Here is a 16350-nt window from a genome sequence, read left to right as displayed (position 1 = left end):
CCTATCGCGTTGAGGCAACGGATTCAGAGCAGCTCGGGTTGATTCCGACTGTCGGAAACTCGGAAATAAACCGATAAATATTAAACATGAATCTAAGCGGAGAGCAGCCTTCAAGTAACAGTTCATCCTAAAGCTATTTGCTACCACGCAAGTTGGTTAAGGTCGTGTATTTTATCTGCATGTATGCTACCAAAGATCGCCTTCTGGAGCAGCTTGCACTTGATCCCCGCATCTAATAGGGAGTATTGTTTTTAGGTTTTGTCTCCATCATGGAGCTCATTGCCATATTAAATTGCGAACCGCAGCTTTTAATTACCAGTAAACACCCTCAAAGTATCGAGTTCAAGTCCGATCGGAAAGTCCCCCACTTGTCGAAAGAAGAATGCTTATCCTGTAGACTGGCTGATGGAATTTGAAAGGTCTTCGGATGCAGGCTTCCATAAAGCTGACCAGATACTATACCCTATATCATTAAAAACACAAAAAGGAATGAATCGAACTGGGTAGGATCAGTTGCTGTGTTTCAAGATAGTCGGGCTCATACAAACAAAGAATTTACGCGTGCGGAAATGCAGGATTAACGAAGGGGAAGGACGAGTGACATTGGGGCTGAGATAAAGGGGCGCAAAATCATTGCCTTAGTTTAGTTACCTAGTTGCGTAGTTTCTGTCAAAGAGTTTCGAAGGTACGCATTGTAAAATGACGCCTGTGAGTGTGATTGACCTTGGATTTCAAAGCACAGCTGGCGAACCACTGATGAGGCAAGCCAGCCTGCGGGGCAAGCATGTACCATAAATGTTAGCCAGAAATCTCGGATGTATGGCTTTGATTGAAGGAGAGCGTACAGAGTGCATGTGGCTGAATGTCATAGGTGAATCAACCTTGCTGCCTAAAGGAAAACGAGGCGGCAAGCGTCCCGATCAGGTTGAAATAACCCCCCCTCTTCGTTTCCAAGTCTTCATCAACCTTAGACTTCTTTCCTTGAGTTTTTGCGAAAGGAAAAGAAGAAGAAAATTAATTTATCTGCGATACTCCGTTTCAACGAACTTCTCAGTAGCATGAACTCCTACCACCACGCAGGCGCTGATGAACATGGTATGTATCTCCAGTGACTTGACTACCTAAGTGTATTCTCAAGCTAAAGTATACCAAATTAGCTGATCAGCCGCCTGAACCTATGTCAACATCCGTGTTGGGCTCGCCGGACGACTGTCAATACACAGGCACTGGCGAATCGTCTGTCCAACAGAGAGCCCCAAATGAATCCAGTCAAAAGACTAAGAAGCGTCGTCAAAGGACACGGAAGAAGAGCTCGGGGAAAGGCCACAACGACAACGCTGGTAATGACAGAGATGGCGGAAATGGCCGAAAGGGAATTTTCGATGGCCTTAGATATCCCCAGCAAACTAACCCACCCAAGGTGTTCGGATGCCCGTTTTATATAAGCGATCCAGCGCAGCACCATGAATGTTCTTCGTTTCGACTTCGTCGCCTAGCAGATGTCTCGCAACACATCGTCAGGTCTCATATGCTGGGAGACAATGTTCCTGATATACTTCCAAGTATTTCGTCAGACAAAATATGTGTTTACTGTACATGGTGCCGCCAAGAGTTTCATGGATCGGGTGCTGAGAGGAGGCTCCACGACCACTCTACGGCCTGTCAAGCTAGGAAACGACCAGCGACTATTGAGGAAACGGGGGTCTTAGTGCCTGAAGAATTTAAAGAACTCAGATCAGAGCTGATGATGGCTTCTGGAAATATCGCAAAGTGGAACGTCATATGGCACAAGTGTTTTCCTCACACACCAGCCCCGCCGCCATATGTAGATATACCTGCTTCCCAACCAGAGGCGCAGCGAATACTTCAACAACTTCTAGCATCGTCTGCTGCAAACCCTTGGTCATCTGCAGAGATCAGGCAGTCCTGGATTGACAAAGCTTTGAGTGCAATCTACAGTGGCTCACCTTTTAGTGGTACCGAGTCTCAAGCTAACGACGCAAGCACTATCCACTCTACTCTCCGTTCTTATACTTCGGACTACGAGGAAAGCACATTTGATGACCCGGATGATGGCTCCTCCACTGATGCTGAGTCCTACATTGATCTGTGCGACATGCACCAATGGACGCGTCCTCTCAAGAATGCAATTCTTGATGTTGACTACGATAGAGTCCATTATATCTTGAGGAACTCGCTTGAGAAAGTTGCCGTTGGCGAGTATTCGTGGCTGTTGGAGCTGAAAGCATTAGGCCTATCGGCGGATGAAATTGCTGATGAACTACTGGAAAGGGCCCAGCATGGGCCATGGATATATTCGCAGATCAATGCCCCTCATGTTGAAACTTACCAGCATGGCTTTCATATCCCAAGATGCCTCCATGTTAGGAAGGAGGATGAGACAACGCCGACAGGATTGTTGCATCCAAGCCAGGATCTGATGAGCATCGACACGGAGTATGAAAATTCAGTTCGCGAGACTATTGGGTACTTATGCGGTATCGGAGGGGTAAGCCCTATGCCTGACGGGTCGCACAGTCTCCAGTTTGGGTCCGTTAGTTTTGAAAACTCCAAGTCGACTGCAATTGTCTCTCTCATGAACAGACATGATGCCCAAGTCGTTCCAAATGTTTCTCAAAGTCTGCACAAGGCAATCGGTGCCCTTCAGCAGGTCGGTGGATGCTGTGACTCATTCACATTTCTGACAAGACAGGAGTCCTTTGTTGGGCTCGAACGAGTCGACCCTGGCGATAAATCGCGACGAAGTCCCCTTATATCACTCACAAATTCAGAATCCAGTTTAGATACTTTAAATCCACAGCTCCTCGACTCACTGACGGCCCAATTCCTTTCTCTTGCTTTTGCTCTCTACGCGCAAGGTCACTGCGAGCCCTTTGAGCCATTCTTCCTGGACACTTCCCTAAAGCGTATACTCTTGATCGGAAACCAGACTTGGGGTCCATCTTTCAGTGGGCCTTGCATACTCGCTTCTCCCGTGGAGCTGAGCTGCTTTGGTGAGATGATTCAACGCAGAGTGTTCGCCTTTCAATATTTTGAGGCTTTCGAAAGGTCAAAGGTATTCTCAGATTCTGATAAGAAGTTCGACCTGAAAGCCCACCCTGAGGACTTGCTGGATACCTGGGGTCCTGGAAACTTCATTATACAGAAGGATGATCCAGAAAGCCTCCATGCAATCTCCATTGGCGGTGGCCTGATCACCTCCGCCTTGGCAGAAACAGAGAGCAACCAATTGCCTAATCTCCACTGGAGCCCAGCAGCAGAGTGCAATGTAACATTCTCGTCAACATTCCCTCGCAATGAAAAGCTGATCATTGGGTCGAGAGTCTCGATAAACCAGGCCTGCAAGGTGACACCTCAGAATCAAGTCCAGATGGCTATTCCGTGGTTGAAGGAGTTAGGAACATTCCCGAGCTACTGGGAGGTGTCTGAAAGGCAGTTGGGACTTGGCTTGCAGGCCGGAACAGGCGCTGTGGGAACATTGGGCTTCGCCCAAACGTACATAAAGAGACTGGGCCAGACCAAGAAGTCCAGCATCCTCGCCAAGAGATCGCTTTCCATCGCCGATCTAGAAGGGTCTTTCGCTGTGCAGGTTAGCTTCTGTACTGGTATCGCGCGACGGGTACAGCTTCGAGAGCTCCTAGCCGATGTCTTACCCTTATACGTTTCGGACCTCGCTACACAGCCATGCTACTGGAAGAAACTTCAAGATTGCAATATCTGCGAGATATTGCGAGATACGGACTTCAAAACGCGGTACCAGAAGCTGGATCGTGAACTACAAGCAGAGTTCGAGACTCTTGCTATCTCCATCCTGTTTCTATTGCAAGACACGGGTGTAGATAGGAAGGGCGAAAACTTCGTTGTTGGTTGCATCCCGCCAGGGTCGGCAATCCAATGCTTCAAAATTCCCATCGAGAAGGAGAGCTTCTGGGCCCGAATACTTGCCGACTCCGAGGACGTCGCGACATTCGCTTATGTAGCGCCGAGGTGCTTCGAAACCGACCTAAGGAGGTGTCGAGGTCCAAAAGAGCCATGGGTGAATACCACTGCCCTCTTGTCCACCGCTGTATCACTGTGTCAAGATCGCATGGAGGGAATAGCAGCGCAAAAGCAAACAAGTTGGACTCTGAAGGACTCAGAAGCGTATCTTATCGGGCGAGTTGACGCGCCTTTGCTCGTAAGAGTGATTCGACCCAACGTCCAGGATGAGCCGGAATTGCTAGTATCAATGAGCACAATTATTGCCCCGTTTCTGAGAAGGTGGAGCAGGAAGCAAGGCTATAAAAGGCCGTGGAGGTTGCGAGAGAGTAGAGCGATTGATCATCAGCATCAGATGGCTGAGAGCGTTGTTGTGACTACTGACTTTGAGAATTCGTGGTGAATGAATGAAAAGATGCCATCGTTTCTCATGTTTTAGGTTCATCTCTTTGTACCATATATTCGGCTGGGCGATCGGATATAGAGTGGAAATAGTTCGATAGAGCTTCGATAAGACGGGGCAGAAATGGTCGTATGTTTCTCACATGTTGAACATCCTGAGCTCCTATAAGATAACCCCAGAAGAACAAATACTGAGTCTAACTCGGGAAGCCTAAACCGTGAATTGGAAATGCCTGCTGAAAATTTCTATACGGTTGATAAAATATGTGTAGCTTAACCTTGTCCTATCTGCCGAGCCGATGTACCTCATCGTCACGTGCCGGTCTGGTGATGCCCCTCCCTTGCCTCAAGCATCCGATCAATTATATCATCATCGTCAGAAAGGTAGCCCCATCTCATGCCTTATAACCTGGTGCCTCTCACATTTCTGTCACGGGTAATTACAAGCCACATTTGCGACCATTGTTGAAACCGTTTCATTCTCACCTTATGATTAAATTACCAATTTTCACTTCCCCCGCCTAAGATTGAACTCAAAAAAGCAAAAGGCAAAAAAGCACACCACAACGCGTCATGCCATTGCCAGAACCACGCGAGCTCACTCCTCGCATCTGCGAGTTGGGAACCTGTAGCGAGGCAGATAAAGATCTTCTGAAGCGCTGCTCAAGCTGCAAGGCGGTGTACTACTGCGGAGCATCCCATCAAACGACTGACCGAAGTCATCACAAAAATGCCTGCACCATCATCAAAAAAGCACGCAAGGCGGTAGAGAAGGAGGAGCAAGAGCTGCGCGATCACCCGGGAGATATGTTCACCCCGCCGAACATCTTTGAGAACGGCGTTGGACATTTCTGGGGTATTCATGAGACGCGTGCGTATATGCGTGCGCGATATCATATGGTCGACGTATTGCTTCAAGTCTTTGGCACGCCAGGTGGTAAAATTGACGCGGTCCAAGAGGCCTTGGACCATCTGGTTGATATGCTTCGTCTTTGTCGGGGCGACAACATGGGTGTGAGGGATCTTGTGCCGCATTTGTACATCCGGCTCAACAGGGATCAGGAAGCCTACGATTTCGTCAAGTGGTACGCAACCACCGGCTCAGAGTCCAAGTATGACTGGGGCGACATAGACCAGCCATACCTCGATATCAGGGATGCGGATGTTTTGGAGGAGCCATTGGAGACTTGGGCGAACGGGAAGTATCTCAGCTTAGGCCACGTGGCGGCTGTCACGCTGATCAAAGTGAGGATTCTACTTGACTTGCAGTCTGCACAGAACGCCGCACGAGCTCTCAACGGTACTATCCCACCAGAGATTGTTGGACTTATCCGCGGTGAGCTTGTCGGCAGCGCTGTGGCGGGACGCCCAGATATCCTCATGGGTAGCACAGAACATTTGTCTAAGCTTATCAAGAAGGTTAAGGGCCAGATTGCCAAGCTTTACAGATCTGTGAATGAGTATAATCCTCACTTCTGGCGTTTGATGTTGAGCTGTCCGGTATCGGCCGCTTCACAAAGACCTGGGATGTACTCGCATGAAACGAAGGAGGAAGCTTGTCTCATGATTGGGTACTGCCTTGCTTCTTGGGTTGAGACACCCGGTGCCTTCCAGTTAATGAAGGACTTGAGTCAGACTGTTTAGAATATCGGATGTTTGGTTCATTGGACCATGTTAAGGCTATCAGGCTGTATAATAGGCGCTGCATCTTACAACGAAACTAGAATACAAATTGTATCAGTATTTATTCAATAGTTGCGAAATAAGCCTGTGCTACCAGAGCTAGAAGGAATGAGCGAGTACGTCGTGAAATATCCAGGCCACCTCCCGCATTCCAAATACTATTCGCCCAAGGACACAACTCCACCTGGGAGGAGCCCGAACCTGGATCGCAGGCGAAATGGGAGCCTGAAATGAAACAATATGTGGCGACAATAGATTATATCATATTCGAAGACGAATCATCCCTCAAAAATATTGATCAAGTTATCCACTGTACTGGTTAGGGGCACTGAGTTCTGTTCCCAGCATCACTAAGTTCTCTGATGATTTATGTTCTCACTCTCGAGTCTCAACTGCAAATAACACATCGAGCTAGCAACTTGGATATTACAAGATAATGCCTGACCACTGGCTACACCATAGAGCTGCCAAATCTACACTAAACGGTGAGAAGATCTGGACGGGCTTAGAATCAGTTGGGGAAAAGCTTAGGTTGAGATATTACTCTAGGATTCTCGGTACTAACAAGAATCGAGACAACTCATGACAAAGTATTCGTCACCACCTCACACCTAACGCCCAACTGTAGCGTAATTGAGTTCTTGATCTGTTACCACATTGGCGGCTGTCTTGTCAGATGATACCTTGATTCAAAGCTGGTCACATACCCTAGAAACAGCAGTTATGCCAATAAAGCATGAACCTGTTCTGTCGAGCCCCCATTTATCCATGTAGCTGACAAGAGTCGTCCAATTATATGCCTGTTTTTTCAGCTTCATTTTGCGGGCGGCTAATTGTAGCTAAAAATATCTGAGCTGAAAGGTGGTGTAGTCTTGGCACCGAGGATAGTCTCATGACATAAATGGTCTCCCCATCTGTGAATTAATGAGATATTTTGACTACTTGTGACATGGAAGCAGTCACGGTCGATCAGTTACCTACTTGAATCCTTCGGACAAATTCTTGCAGCTAGAGATCTGATATGATCATCATGTCGGCGGACGCAGAGACTTCTGATGGAGGCAGCCTGACAGACCATCTAGACCGTCTAAACATTGAAGTTGGGGGTCGTTCAAACTCCCAGCTGACACGCAGAAACACAGAAGAGTCCATAGAAGACGATGATGGGGATGACGACACGGAAAAAACCTTGTACTATACGGGACGTCACATCTACCTTGCGAGACGCGAGTTCATCCTCGAAACAGATGAACCTGATATAGATAAGGCTGCAAAGGTTTTCTTCGCACATGGGGAGAATGAGATACTGCAGCTTGAGAAGCTACCCTCCATGATCAATGAATTTGATCTTGTACGAAAACACGCGATTGAGATCATCAAGACAACAGAACCCATGACAACCGAGCGATCTATCCGGTTTGGATATCTGAGCGATCTCGCAATCGACCTTTCCGAGCTACGGGAGAGGTGCTACGAGGCCGTTCAGGCAGCTTTCATGGCTGCAGACTCTGCCTGTGAGGATTCTGCAGCTCTTGAAAATGACACCGGCTCAGATGAGCCTGGACTAAATCCAGAGGAAACTTTATCACCTGACAGCAAGGAAAATGCCAAGAGTGAGCCAGGTGAAGCCTCTTATTGCTGCTTCATAGCCCTTACCATGGCTGCCCGTGTGTTGGAAGCTTCGACGGCAAGGGATATGGCCCAGGAAGTCTGCAGTGGTGTCAACTTGGACGACCTTATCTTTAACATCGAGTTACTTAAGCCGCTGACGCAGAGTGAGCCTTGGGAAGCAGATATGCCAGATAAGCCGGGATACCATCATGTTTATGCACTATTGGGGTGTCTCATGGCTACTGCATATATCCGCCAGTGTTTCGCCATCGAGACCTTGTATCTCGACCGAGCGATCAGCAATCTCGACGTCGCAGCCCTGAAGATGCCAAACACCCCTTTCAAACAATTTCGGGGGTATCTTGAAAAGATAAGGAAGGAAGTACAGAGATTACAGGTCTTCTTCCAACGCATTGAGATAGAGGATGATCCATCGATAGACTCCGTTCTCTGTGCTATTTGCCAAGAGCTAGAACCTATCATCGGCCTCCATGATACTGAGTATCCATATCGAAACATGGACTTTGAGTGGGTTTGCAAGAAAGCCACGTTGAGATGTAGAGTTTGCACTCTACTCAGGGATTCCACCGCCTCGATGTACCCGCTGTTCAATATGGCGTGGCCAGATATCCAGGAGATGAACTACAGTAATCGCTCTATTGGTCGGCGTTGGTTCGGAGACACCGACGACCTTCTGGCTTATTTCTTGTGGGGTCGAGATGGGGCTCTAAGGATTGAGCTTATTGCCTGCTCTTTTGGTACGGAGGAGGAATTTTATGTCACCTATGAATTATACTGCTTACCAGGTAAGGTTCCAATCACCAGGAGCATCAACAGTCAGCTAATGTATCTGAAGGAATTCCGCCTCCTTGGAAAATCATCGGCACAGGAACTCATGTTCAATACGATGTTACCTCGCCGGAAAGCTGGGATATGATACGAGGCTGGATTAAAGACTGTGTCAATGATCACCAGAACTGTAAAGTTGTCAGCGAGGATCGGCCGTTTCCGACTCGTGTCTTGTCTGTTGGAAACGAAGACAGAGATCCTCACTTGTTTATACCCAGTTCTGATAATCGCGGCCGATACATAGCTCTCAGCCACTGCTGGGGTGATTTCATGCCTCTCAAGACCACCAAAGCCAGCTTCACCGAGTTCTGCCACTGCATTCACTTCAATCGGTTTCCCAAGACATTCCAAGAGGCGATAATTATTTGCCGTCAACTGGATGTCGAGTACTTGTGGATAGACTCACTCTGTATCATACAAGATGATGAGCTTGACTGGGCTGTTGAGTCACCCAAAATGTGCGATGTCTATCAAAATGCGTACCTCACGATCGCTGCCGCCGCAGCTCACAATAGTAGCGAGGGGCTCTTCCAGCCGCGACCTTTCAGTCTTGGAAAGTCGTTCCCCACTGTCTCGAAGAATAGCCAACAAGTTGAAGAGGTCGAGATCTTCGCCCGACCTTGGGATTCTCAAGGGCATTGGGCCGATAGTATTGGCGATGGGCCATGTTGTCGCGAGCAAAGCCCACTGGAGAAGAGAGCTTGGACGCTGCAAGAGCACGTACTATCACACCGAATCCTCCGACTTACTGCTCACGAGCTAGTCTGGCATTGTCGGGAGGTACATCTCTGCGAGTGTCGTCCAGGGTCGCACACACGCAAGGAGTCGCTGAGGCTCATAAACCTAGAAGCCATGAAATCCGGCAAAGATACTGAACATGGCCCACGGATCTCAGAGCCGCTCAGAGTCTGGCTAGACATAATCGGTCCATTGACCAGCCGTGCTATCACCCGCGAGACAGATCGACTACCTGCTATCTCGGGTGTAGCTGCTGCACTTGCTCCTTTTATAAATACAGCGTTTATAGCTGGTATGTGGAAGGATGGGCTTGGAACGAAAGTTTGCTGGCACGTAGAAAAGGGGCCGACCTCGAGGCACGAAGCATACTATGCGCCGACGTGGTCTTGGGCCTCTGTCGTAGGGCCTGTGCTTACGTCGGACCTCTGCCACATATGCCCACTGCCACAAACGACAGTAGTTGACGTACATCATACGCTAGCGACTCCAAACCCTTATGGGAGTGTGTCTTCTGCAACGTTAACAATTACTGGCATCTTGTTAGATGTTTCGGTCTCGAAACTGCATCCCCGTCCTGACGAAGGAACACCTTTTCAGATACATCCCCACAAAAGCTCACTTCTGGAGACGGATATGAATCTATCAATGGAATGCGTAGCATTTCCAGATATCTTGACGGAATCGGAAGAGGCTCCTGAGTTGGTGACTGGGGACACCATCAGCCTTTTACTTCTTGGCTGCAACATGTACTGCCAAGGGTTTGATATCATGATTGGAATTCTACTGAGTGAGGCAGGTGAAAATAGTTCTGGAGGGACTGTTCACCGGAAGGTTGGCACTGGGGAAATCAAGCTACGAAACTGTGACGAAGACGAAGACGAATTTAGAGGGAAAGCAGTTGACGGATTAGCCTGGCATATGGCTCATCATCTAAAGCGTCGGGGCTGTGTAGCATCAGTCGTAGTAGTGTAATGGAACAACTGGCACCATTGCGTGTCTTTGTGATGCTTATACCTCACGGACGCGTAGCTGAGATTTCAGGCCTCCGATGAACAGCAAGTGATATGCCAATAACGTGACAGCTATAGCCGCCCAAGCAACATTGTTTGAAAAAACCTGGTCTAATGTTAGCCTGAATTCCGATGACCGTGGCGCCCTCCCCCAGGTCCCCTCTATAACTCAATTACAACCCTAGAATGCGGCCCGGGTTCGAGCTTCCTATAATCAGTCAGCATGGGCATTTCAACTCCGCTATAACCACCATAGAAAAGGTCAAAGGAAACATACCGAGATTTTCCGTTCAATTTACTCCACTGTGCGATCAAGCTCGCACGCGATCCGCTCCTTTTTCTCCATAGGGAGTAATCTGAACCGCTCACAGAGATCCCCGTCTATGACGCCCTTAGACGGCACGTAATAGCTGCGATACATTAGGTGATCGCGACCAACAAGTGACGGGTCTTCAGCACGCATCTGTCCTTCGAGTTTGTGGAAGAAGTCGGCGTCCTCGCGTGTGACGAAGGGGATGAGTACGCCGATGGTGCCTTGCAAGCCGCTCCAGACAATGACGTCCTGCCCGCCCACGACGAGGCTGGCCTTGGTGATGCTGGTCGGTATGTCTTGGGTAAAGAAATGGGCGACTGAGTCGAAGCGATTTGGTGCGCCTTGAAGATGGTCCTGTGCATTGTTGAGGCGATTTCCACGCTCGCCTGCCTCTTGACTCGCCTTGTCAGGACATCGCACAATCCAGATGTTACCGAATTTATCTCCGCCTATCACCGATTCATAGTCGATCATCCCAGTACAGGTTGTCCAGCGTGCAACTGTGTCGTCAACGAACGGGATCAGCTTCTGATGCTCATTATCTAACTCAACCATCGTCACGCCCTGCTGGAGATCTCCAACAACGATACGGTTCCCTTGGGCATCAAGGGAGACAATCAACTGCAGTGCCACCTCATCATGGACTTTTAGAAGTAACTGCTTCAAGCCCAGATCATAAATTCGCAAGGCTTTGCCGATTCCTACGACTAGCCGACCTTGGAAAGCCACAAGCGCCATCGGAGACTCCTCCACCTTGGTCTTGTGGATAAACACCAGCTGTCTGCCGTTCTTTTGAAATCGGTAGACATGGATATAACCCTCTGAGGATTGCCTGGGATTAAGGATCATGTCTTTCCCCGTGCCAACAATTAGAAAGCTCTCGCCATCTTGGCCAGTGAATGGAACCACTGCAACACTCATCGCAGCCTCGTTGTCTTCGAGTTCGATCTTCTGAGGTACATGTTCACCTAGTGGATCGACAACGCTTATGCATGACGCCCATCGGCCACGACCACGCGGATAGCCAAAGTCCGCTGGTCGGAGTAATTTGGCATCCTCTTCATTTTGACTTTCGGTGGCCCCCAGTAGCTGCTTTCGTAACCTGGGACATAGTGTATTGTTGTCTGCTTCGATTGTATAGAAGTAGGGCTCATGAGGATGCTTAACAAAATGTCGTGGTGTGTAGGTCAGAGATATCGATTTTCGGACCATCTTATCGGATAGATTCTCGATGGAGAATATGCTTGAGATTAGGTTAGCAAAGTAATAAGCAAGGCTGGCCGTCGGATACGGCACACGACTGTTCGCACTGACATCCAGGCTCAGAATGTGTAGGAAGGGAACACTCACTGCAGGAAGTTGGCGCGGATTACGATGATACCCTCTTCGCACTGCTCACTACTAAAGTTACATCCCCACTCCAGCTCATCACAATCAAGAGGCATCATCATGAATCCTCGTTTCGGGTCGGTATAAGCCAGCCAAGGTTTAGTCCCAAGTGCTAAAACACAGGCTTTCTCCCTGACGGTTACCTGGAAAAGCTTAATAGCCTTGAGACCAAGGAACCTTGTCTGCGTATCTGATAACTCTCCTGTGGTTTCATCCAGCCTAGTTCGTAGACACACACCAGAGCTCAGGTCAATGTGCAGGTACAGTCCTGAGCTACTAGATACGGGGTCTTCCATCGTCATAATGCTTAGCGCCGAGGGTTCCGCAGTCAGCGCTTGTATAGATTTCCTCTCAAGTGTGGAATCTGGGTCCAAGCTTAGGATTCGAACAGTGCAATCTTCGCATCCCACCGCCAACATAGGGCTTCGGACTCGACCCTCAGGGACTGGTCCTAAACTGAGACACGTTACGGTGCTAGAGATCTCCTTCTTCTCGTCGTACTCAGTAAGTGATCCATCACTGTCTACTTCAAAATAGACAATCTCTCCCGCGCTTAAACCAACAGCAATCTGTCGCTCATTTGTAGCAACGGCTACGATATGCCGATGTTCCGGAACATGCCATTCGTTGATTTCCCCGCCACGTAGATGCCGGATGCCTCGGGAGTGGATTTGTACCAGACCGTCGTCCGCGACTTGCTGTATGGCGAGGGTGGTAACAGAGGTGAGAAATCCCGAATCGTCTACTTGCTCGACTTCATCTCCGACACTCATGACCAATGTGTTATCAGACGAGGTCAAGATCATATACGCGTCGTACTTGTCGTGTCTCTTTAACCTCGTGGTCCAGACACCAGAAAATGTCCCCGGTAGCTCTGATCTCACGACTTCGTTAATCTCTAGACCGTGCTTGAGAATTCGAAAATGACTCCTTGCCCCGTTGCCCGATAGTGAATAGATCTGCGGTGCGCCGTCCCCAGTCAGATCAGCAACCTTGCAGTCCATAAGAGGATTTAAAGAGTTGAGGCTCTCCACCAAAGTGAGATTCTCTAGAGGACGTGGGTAGAAGTAGACAGGCTGATACCCAGAAGGATGGTCGGGAGGAAAATCATTGCTGGTAAATGGGGTCTCTGAATCGTCGTCGCCGAGCTTCTCGAATTGATAAAAATGATGATTGCCAGACTCAGTAGCGACAAAAAGAAACCCACTCTTGAGAATACACAGATTGTTCGCAACAGGGAGAGTATCGAAATACTTGATCTTGATGCGCCGCACCTGTCCTGTCAGAGCACCTTCGTCTTCATGTAGGTCACACGTCAGCTTGAAAATGTCGCCATCTTCTGTCTGCAACAGAAAGAAGAACGCTTCAGGGCCATTCTTGAGCTTATGCATCACACCACCAATGATAGTTCGCTTCCTTTGCGGGTCTTCTGTACGTTCTCTACGCCGTGGAATGGGGACACGGAGAGGGTCCTGATTCGAGTGTTGGTATGTAAGACTGTCCTCTCCACAGACAAGGACGCCGCTTGGGCCATCATTTCCACCAGGGACTTGGAAGAGTAACGATGCCGTGGGTTCGACAGTTTCCGACCATTTACGGACCACATGTTGAGGCCTAGATCCAGCTCGTAGTAAACCAGCTCAACGTTGGGCATCCCTTGGCCACAGGGATCATGGTCTGACTGTGAATAGTCGATCTCAAGAGATGCAAAGACAGGATTCGAATAGCCCACATCGAGAGCCACCAGAGATAGAACAAGGACTCCATGTTTATGCGCTTCAAGAGGGGAAGAAATGATGAGTTCGGCTTGGGCGTTGCGATTGAGGACGTAGACGAGCTTGTTCTTTTCAATAGACGCAATCATACAGGCTCTGCCTTTTGGATCGACAGCCAGATATTCACCTGGAACTGTTCTACGCACGCCAGACTTACCAAATGTCTCCATGGCGATGCTAGAGAAACGGTTTTCGGCTGGTAGATACTCAAGAACAGCGATGCGACCAGAGTCGCTTGACACGATAATGTAATCTGAATAAGTTAGTTTGGTCTCTACGACTTGATACTGCTCAGTATTAACAGCTCGGGAAGAAATTGCTTACCCTTAGAGCTTCCCGCGAGGCGGAAAGAAACAATCGAACGGATTATGCTGAAGAGGTCATGCGAAAGTAATGGCTGGACTCTGCCGTGAGTTGAATCAGGACGATGCAGGGTCAGAATAGAGCCAGATACGGTCAGAACTTGCTGGTCCTTGGTGCCAGAGAAATGGCCGAGGATGGCTTGCGAAATGGCTGTCGGAGGCTGGAGCGACAACGAGTACAGAAACATATTCGAAGTAGTCGCCATGGTCACTATCGAGCGAAAGATGGTATAGAATGAGGAACTGGTCGCTCTTCTCGAGGGGCCAACGTTGGGCGGAAATATTATTAAATACTGCCGGCGGTAGGCAATGCCAGCTGGTGCCGTTGCTGCCTTGACGTTTGTTGGTAAAGACCGCAATTGGAGTAGAATAAATTCAGTCACGTGGGGGCCAAGGATGAAAAGATCTCTCGTTCTTGGGATTACTGCGGCGGCAACAGTAAGAATACTTTTGTTACGTCGAAAGGGTCCCTTCTATTTATGAAAGATGAGTAGAGAGTATCGGATTATATTTGTCTCTCCATATGAGATGCGAGATATGAGATGCGAGGGAGAAATTCTCACGAAAAGTCGCATTTAGGCAACTTGAGCGACGATTGGCGTAGCTATTAGACTAGGCACCAGCGCCCAACAAGTTCGCCTAAGAGCCCTCATTTAAAAGACTTCTCTGCAACATTAAACGAAAACATGCATACAGAAATGGAAATGAACAAAGGATGGGGCTGCGATATCGCTCTTTGGCAAGTCCACGATACGGAGAATGATTGCGATCTGATCATCCGATCTAATTCTGGCCACGTATTCTACTGTCATATTTGCCCCAGTCAATTCATTCGATCTCCGTCCGTCGAAGCGCAGTATTTCAAGTGTCTCCAGCTCTTGAGATCTGGCGAAGTCGAAATCGACGATTTCTATGAGGATGACGCATTCGAGTGGCTGTTGGGCTGCTTTGAGCCTTTAATATCCAATCTCGCATCGTCCTCGGGCCCTGAGGTCGTTGCAGAACCAACATTGGCCGATTACTTCTTCCCCAAACAAGCCTTTGTCTGTAACTTGACCGCCGTGGATGACAAGTTAATGCCCCAAGACCTTGGCACAAAGAACCACGATTGGGGTAGCCCTATCGTCAAGTTCGATGCTGATTTCCTACAAGATCTCATCACTTGGACTGAATGCTACACACCATCTCAAGTTAAGATATGCTACGCCGGACCAGACGAGAGTTTGATCAAACCGCCGAAGCGTACCGCCGTAATTGGTGAAGATGGGCATTCCATCACTTGCTTCTTCAAGAGGTTTGGACTTACCTTTGGCCCACGGCATGCAAGAGAGGAACTCACGACATTGAGGAAGATCATCGAGGCCCAGATACCCCCAGCTCCCGAAGCATATATCTGCCGTGTCATAGGCGTGGTTCGGGAAGGCGATGGATTGCTTGGAATGTTATTCACCTGGATACCTAGCAAGGGCGTGTTGTCAAGGGCTCGAGCTTCAGTGAGTCCTCCAGAGTTGAGAAAGCGATGGGCTTCTCAGATCCATGGATCAGTAGATCTTCTACACCAGAAGGGCATCGTGTGGGGTGACGCCAAAGCAGCGAATGTTCTCATAGATCAGAATGATGATGCTTGGGTTGTTGATTTTGGAGGAGGTTACACCGCGGGCTGGGTAGATGAAGATAAGGCTGGGACATTCGAAGGTGATAGGCAGGGCCTAGCGAAGATTCTTGATATGTTGGTGCAACTTGAGTAGTGAAATGGAGACCTTCTTGTGTAATTGATAAAACTGGGATATTCTACAAGGTCTTCAAAAGGCCAACTTGTAAACTGCTGTGAGCAGCTCTATGACTCATAGTTCTTGATCAAGAGCTCAAAAGCTCCCACCTATTCCTTTCAACAATCTTTATCCCATTCTGTATTTACATCACCCGACCAAAATTCTCCATTTATACATTCCTACATATCCAGCAATCTGAAAGAAGAGGGTCTGCCAAACGACTAACCATCAGAGCTAGGATGGAGCTATTCAAATAGCAACGTTAGACCACCGAATCTTCGTTCTTCTTTTTCCTCCACAAAGGATTTGACTTTTCGAAATCCGTATAATCACCTTGTAGATAGCGACGCCCATGGTCAGCATGCCAGTAAGGAATCCCTTAAGAGTAGTAATTTCGACACGAAGGATCAGAGCAGGTCTCTGGTACACCGCATCGTCCAGCGTACG

The 16350-nt window shown here is 48.6% G+C and overlaps 5 protein-coding genes; 4 read left to right on the top strand and 1 right to left on the bottom strand.

Annotated features, from left to right (window-relative positions):
* Nucleotides 1-1058: 1058 nt before the first annotated feature.
* Nucleotides 1059-4402, top strand: FFUJ_00174 (related to ankyrin 3; the record flags this gene model as incomplete). XM_023573588.1 has 2 exons in its annotated part: nucleotides 1059-1095; nucleotides 1158-4402. The coding sequence occupies 2 exons, from the start codon at nucleotides 1059-1061 to the stop codon at nucleotides 4400-4402; spliced, it is 3282 nt and encodes a 1093-aa protein (XP_023425284.1).
* Nucleotides 4403-4974: 572 nt separating this feature from the next.
* Nucleotides 4975-6045, top strand: FFUJ_00175 (uncharacterized protein; the record flags this gene model as incomplete). The annotated part of the gene is made up of 1 exon (XM_023573587.1): nucleotides 4975-6045. The coding sequence occupies one exon, from the start codon at nucleotides 4975-4977 to the stop codon at nucleotides 6043-6045; it is 1071 nt and encodes a 356-aa protein (XP_023425464.1).
* A 1069-nt stretch (nucleotides 6046-7114) lies between these two features.
* On the top strand, nucleotides 7115-10254 carry FFUJ_00176 (related to flavin-containing monooxygenase; the record flags this gene model as incomplete). XM_023573586.1 has 2 exons in its annotated part: nucleotides 7115-8501; nucleotides 8552-10254. 2 exons carry the CDS (start codon nucleotides 7115-7117, stop codon nucleotides 10252-10254), a joined length of 3090 nt encoding a protein of 1029 aa, XP_023425283.1.
* A 333-nt stretch (nucleotides 10255-10587) lies between these two features.
* FFUJ_00177 (related to splicing factor 3B subunit 3 (spliceosomal protein sap130)) lies at nucleotides 10588-14337 on the bottom strand (the record flags this gene model as incomplete). XM_023573585.1 has 4 exons in its annotated part: nucleotides 10588-11848; nucleotides 11956-13337; nucleotides 13391-14022; nucleotides 14094-14337. 4 exons carry the CDS (start codon nucleotides 14335-14337, stop codon nucleotides 10588-10590), a joined length of 3519 nt encoding a protein of 1172 aa, XP_023425282.1.
* A 492-nt stretch (nucleotides 14338-14829) lies between these two features.
* FFUJ_00178 (uncharacterized protein) lies at nucleotides 14830-15879 on the top strand (the record flags this gene model as incomplete). The annotated part of the gene is made up of 1 exon (XM_023573583.1): nucleotides 14830-15879. One exon carries the CDS (start codon nucleotides 14830-14832, stop codon nucleotides 15877-15879), a length of 1050 nt encoding a protein of 349 aa, XP_023425281.1.
* Between the last annotated feature and the right edge of the window lie 471 nt (nucleotides 15880-16350).

Source organism: Fusarium fujikuroi, chromosome FFUJ_chr01 (assembly GCF_900079805.1).
Source record: "Fusarium fujikuroi IMI 58289 draft genome, chromosome FFUJ_chr01".
NCBI classification, from domain to species: domain Eukaryota; kingdom Fungi; phylum Ascomycota; class Sordariomycetes; order Hypocreales; family Nectriaceae; genus Fusarium; species Fusarium fujikuroi.
This window is presented reverse-complemented; position numbering and strand designations above follow the sequence as displayed.